Genomic DNA, 4,905 nt, shown 5'->3' on the forward strand with positions numbered 1-4,905 from the left:
GCCTAAATATTTAATTCCTGAATTTTAATTTCTGAATTAGCTATATTAATGATTATTCACATCCACACATAATGTGAGCAAATCCATCTTATTTCACTAAAGCTTTAGTATTGTCCCACGTTGTTTTGAATATATCAGGTGATAGACATACCACAGATGCTATCAATACTTCAATAGTAACCTGAGAAAGTATATAAACACGTGTCTTCTCAAAGTACACACATTTAAGTCTCATTGTACCTATTGTTTTTCCTAACTTGCAATTAAGTCTATGAAACATACTCATCACATTCCAGGTAACACCAGATTACAAGAAAAAGTCAACTTAAAAAAAAAAAAAAGGCTCCAATCACGCAGCAAGCCTTCAAGATGGCGCAGAAGAAAGACAAGAAGCCTAAAAAGTCAACCTGGAAGTTTAATTTGGAGTTTACTCATCCAGTAGAAGATGGAATTTTTTATTCTGGAAATGTTGAACAGTTTCTGCAGGAGAAGGTTAAAGTGAATGGAAAGACTGGAAATCTTGGGAATGTCGTTCACATTGAACACTTCGAGAATAAAATCATAGTCGTTTATGAGAAACAGTTCTCTAAAAGGTATTTGAAGTACTTTACCAAGAAATACCTTAAAAAGAACAATCTTCATGATCGGCTTCCTGTGGTTGCATCTGACAAGGAGACTTATGAGCTTCATTACTTCCAGATTAGTCAAGATGAAGATGAATCTGAGTCTAAGGACTAATGATGCCATCCTTTATAGGGCTTTGCTTGCTAATAAAACAAATTAACCATACTAAAGAAAGAAGCATCTTGAAATGGACCTTTAGCTTATCAGTGGAAAAAAAAAAAAACATTGTATGTTAAACATTCATCTTTTTATTTAAGGATATGCTGTTTCTATGGTACTGGCCTTCCTTTAATACTTTCTTATATTTTTATTGCTGTATAGTTAATTTACAATATTGTATTAGTTTCAGGTGTATAGCAGAATGAATGAGTTATACATATATCCATTTGTTCTTTTGTCATATAGACCATTACACAGTATTGAGTCCAGTTCCCCGTGCCATACAGCAGTTCTTTAGTTACATGTTTTATGTATGCTAAGTTGTTTCAGTCATGTCCAACTCTTTGGAAACCCATGGACTGTAGCCTGCCAGGCTCCTCTGTCCATGGGATTTTCCAGGCAAGAGTACTGGAGTGGGGTGCCATTGCCTTCTCTGAGAGGTGCTTCTAGTAGAAACCAAACCATCAAATCATTCAGGAAAACTTCAGAGGCATATTCAGTCTGAGGGATAAGCTCGATATGAGACCTGATGACCTTGATCAAATACATACCAATAAAAGTGACTGATGGTGGAAAATATAGCCTTTGCCTGTCTGAGTATATAGCTCATCAGAGGCTCATTATACAAGCTTCTAGTCATGAGTGGTAATAGGGTGAGTTCTTTTCTCACATTCTTGATTCCAACTTCTAATTCAGCTCTTGAGAGGCCTGAATCTACTCTCTCTTACACCATGAACCTGTCACTCACTACACCCTCACTGTGTTCCTCCCTATGGCCTGGCTTTGTCCCTCACTATAGACTGACTGTGTCCCTCAATACAGCCCGACTCTATTCCTCACTACAGCCCGACTCTATTCCTCTCTAGAGCTTGACAATGCTCCTCACGATAGCCTGACACAATTCTAACTACTGCTTGAGTCTGTTCGTCATTCAGCGTGACCCTGTTCCTCTCTATCTCCTTACTGTGTCCTCATCATGGCCTGACACTGCTCCTTTGTGTTATCCAGCATGCGATCATCTCTACTGGATTAGTGCTATCCTCTTGAAAGATGTTCAGAACCAGAGTGAAAGTCTATCTGAGGTCAGAATTGGTAGGAACTTTATGAATAAGATGGTAAAGATTTCAACAGTACTATATCAGAGAACTTAATATAATTTTTGGAGCCTTTAGTTTCATTTGGGACTGAAAGTACACTTCCCCTTAACACGTACACATCAACCTAGAAACACTTTTTCTGTGTGTTTCATGCACTGGTATGTTGGTTTCATGCTAAATTCTTGAGATATTAAAATATATCATTAAAATATTAAAGATCTGGTAAAACAGGTTAACAGGTGAAATGGAATGACAGATAATGATAAGATAAACACCAGTCTTTGAATGAAATCTATTTATAGCTTTGCCCTTTACACAATGAATTTGAAGTAACTTACAAAAAATACAAAAAATGTTTTAATAATTAAATATCTATATAAAAGGGTAATTAAAATATAATAAGGATCAAGAAAATATGCATCTATACCAGTGCAGATGACTGATAGGCCTTGCTCTTTGTATCTCATCATGGTCAAGCAAATGAAACAAAATAAGACAAAAAAAATACGATTGTAATTGGGCATAAGTTATAGAGGGAATCAAGACATAAAATTAAAATTTTACACATTGCTTCAACATTCCAATCCTTTGATAAATATGATTTCTTACTCTACGTTTTGAGAAAGAATGAGTGGTACCCAGTTACACTTCTACTCTTAAGTCAAGATCTCAGAACACTAGGATGGTATGTAGAACATTAAATACAGATTTACAGTCCTTGTAAAACCACAGAAGAGATTGTTGTTCAGTTGTTAAGTCATGTCTGAGTCTTCAGGATCCCATGGACTGCAGCATGCCAGGCTCCCTTATCACTATCTCCTGGAATTTTCTCAACTTCATGTTCATTGAGTTGGTAAGGCTATCTAACCACCTCATCCTCTGCCATCCCCTTCCTTTGCCTTCAGTTCTTCCCAGAATCAGGGTCTTTTCCAATGAGTTAGCTCTTTACATCAGGTTTTCAAAGTACTGGAGCTTCAGTTGCAGGATCAGTCCTTGCAATGAATATCTACGGTTGATTTCCTTTAGGATTGACTGGTGTTTAAAGTATAAATAGTGATTTGCTTGTATGGATTGCCATTTTCTATTATTTTTAAATTTGGGGGCATCATAAACTTGTTTGAGCCTCCACTGAAAACAAATAATCCTATCTTCTACAGACTACAATATTCTGGATTATATTTGTATAATACATATGCCTTGGAAGTGAAAGATAAAATACATTTTGAATACAATTGACTTTGAATATTTAATGTACATTTTGAGTAAATTAACAAATTTGACTAGCCAGTAACTTTGATGTTAAGAATAATTGATTTAGAGTATTTGTTAAATAATAAACATGTGTTTCTTGAAATGAGACAAGATATCTTAATTGAACCAATACATTCGATTCAATTAAGCACCTCCTCTTTGGTACTTAAGTTTTAAGAGTTTTAAGAGGAAATAAGTCAGGAGGCATACATGTTTCATCTCATGGTGACATCCTCCAAAAGATAAATAATCAAGGAGTTGTTATATCTTCAAGGAGAATCATGTGAGAGCTAACTGTGGAATGATTAAGTAGAGAATTAATATGTTAGTTTCAAGGTTTCAGAGTCAAAGGTTTCAAAGGTTTAACATTTATTAGTTTTGTGTTCCTTATCAGGTATGGAATATCTCAAAACCCAGTTTTCATAGTACCTACTGTACTGTTTTTTTTTAATGAAGTTAGCACTTATGCTAAAGTAAGTGTCAATAACATCAATTATTGTTATATCATTAGTAGCAGTAGTAGCAGCAGTAGTAGCAATGTGCATGCATTACTCAGTCAGGCTCAGTTGGGCACAGTCATGCCGACTCTTTGTGATCCCATGGACTGTAGCCCTCCAGGATCCTCTGACCATGGGATTTCTCAGGCAGGAATATTGGGGTGGGTTGCCATTTCCTCCTCCAGGGAATCTTCCCAACCCAGGGACCGAATCCACATCTCCTGTGTCTCCTGCCTTGACAGATGGATTCTTTACCACTGTGCCAGCTGAAAAGCCCCAGTGGTAGTAATGGTAGCAGTAAATAGTAAATGCTAAACAAACATCACTTATTATTGTTATTATTATCTGAGATGGGAAGAAAATGGGGTAAGCAATTACAAAGGATTCGCATTATGGTCTTGTGATGAGAATTTTTTATCATTATTATAGTCTACATGTGAAGTCACTCAGTCGTGTCCGACTCTTTGTAACCCCATGGACTGTAGCCTACCAGGCTCCTCCATCCATGGGATTTTCCAGGCAAGAGTACTGGAGTGGGGTGCCATTGCCTTCTCCAAGGGATCTTCCCAACCCAGGGATCGAACCCGGGTCTCCTGCATTGCAGACAGACCCTGTACCCTCTGAGCCATCAGGGAAGTCCTATATACTATATGTTATATAAAATTATAGGTGCCTTTTTACGTAAATATTTAATCCAGCTGGATTTAAGCCTTGTATATGGTATAAGGTAAGGATTTAACTTTTTTATTCCCCAGAGAAGACTGTTTCCTACACCTTCTACTAAATGGTTCGAGTTTTCTTCATTGGTTTATGATGTCACCAATATTATATCACAATTTTGTATTTACATGGTTCTAGTTCAGAATTCTTCAGTTTGTTCCATTGGTTTATTTACACATTCTTATGCTAACTCCTTGAACTGCAAGGAGATCAAACTAGTCAATCCTAAAGGAAAACAGTCCTGAATATTTTGGAAGGACTGATGCTAAAGCTGAAACTCCACTATTTTGGCCACCTGATTCGAAGAATGGACTCACTGGAAAAGACCCTGATGCTGGGAAATATTGAAGGTGGGAGGAGAAGGGGACAACAGACAATGAGATGGTTGGATGGCATCACCAACGCGATGAACGTGAGTTTGAGTAGGCTCCAGGAGTTGGTGATGGACAGGGAAGCCTGGTGTGCTGCAGTCCATGGGGTCGCAAAGAGTCAGACATGACTGAGTGACTGAACTGAACTGATGCCAATTCCACAACCATCTTCATAGTTTAAACTTG

The 4,905-nt window shown here is 37.3% G+C and overlaps 1 protein-coding gene across 1 annotated transcript; it reads left to right on the forward strand.

The window, feature by feature from the left end:
• Positions 1 to 369: 369 nt before the first annotated feature.
• LOC120879473 (60S ribosomal protein L22-like 1) lies at positions 370 to 738 on the forward strand. The gene has a single exon (XM_040262490.1). The coding sequence runs from the start codon at positions 370 to 372 to the stop codon at positions 736 to 738; it is 369 nt and encodes a 122-aa protein (XP_040118424.1).
• Positions 739 to 4,905: the final 4,167 nt, after the last annotated feature.

This window comes from Oryx dammah, unplaced genomic scaffold (assembly GCF_014754425.2).
Source record: "Oryx dammah isolate SB20612 unplaced genomic scaffold, SCBI_Odam_1.1 HiC_scaffold_20, whole genome shotgun sequence".
NCBI classification, from domain to species: Eukaryota; Metazoa; Chordata; class Mammalia; order Artiodactyla; family Bovidae; genus Oryx; species Oryx dammah.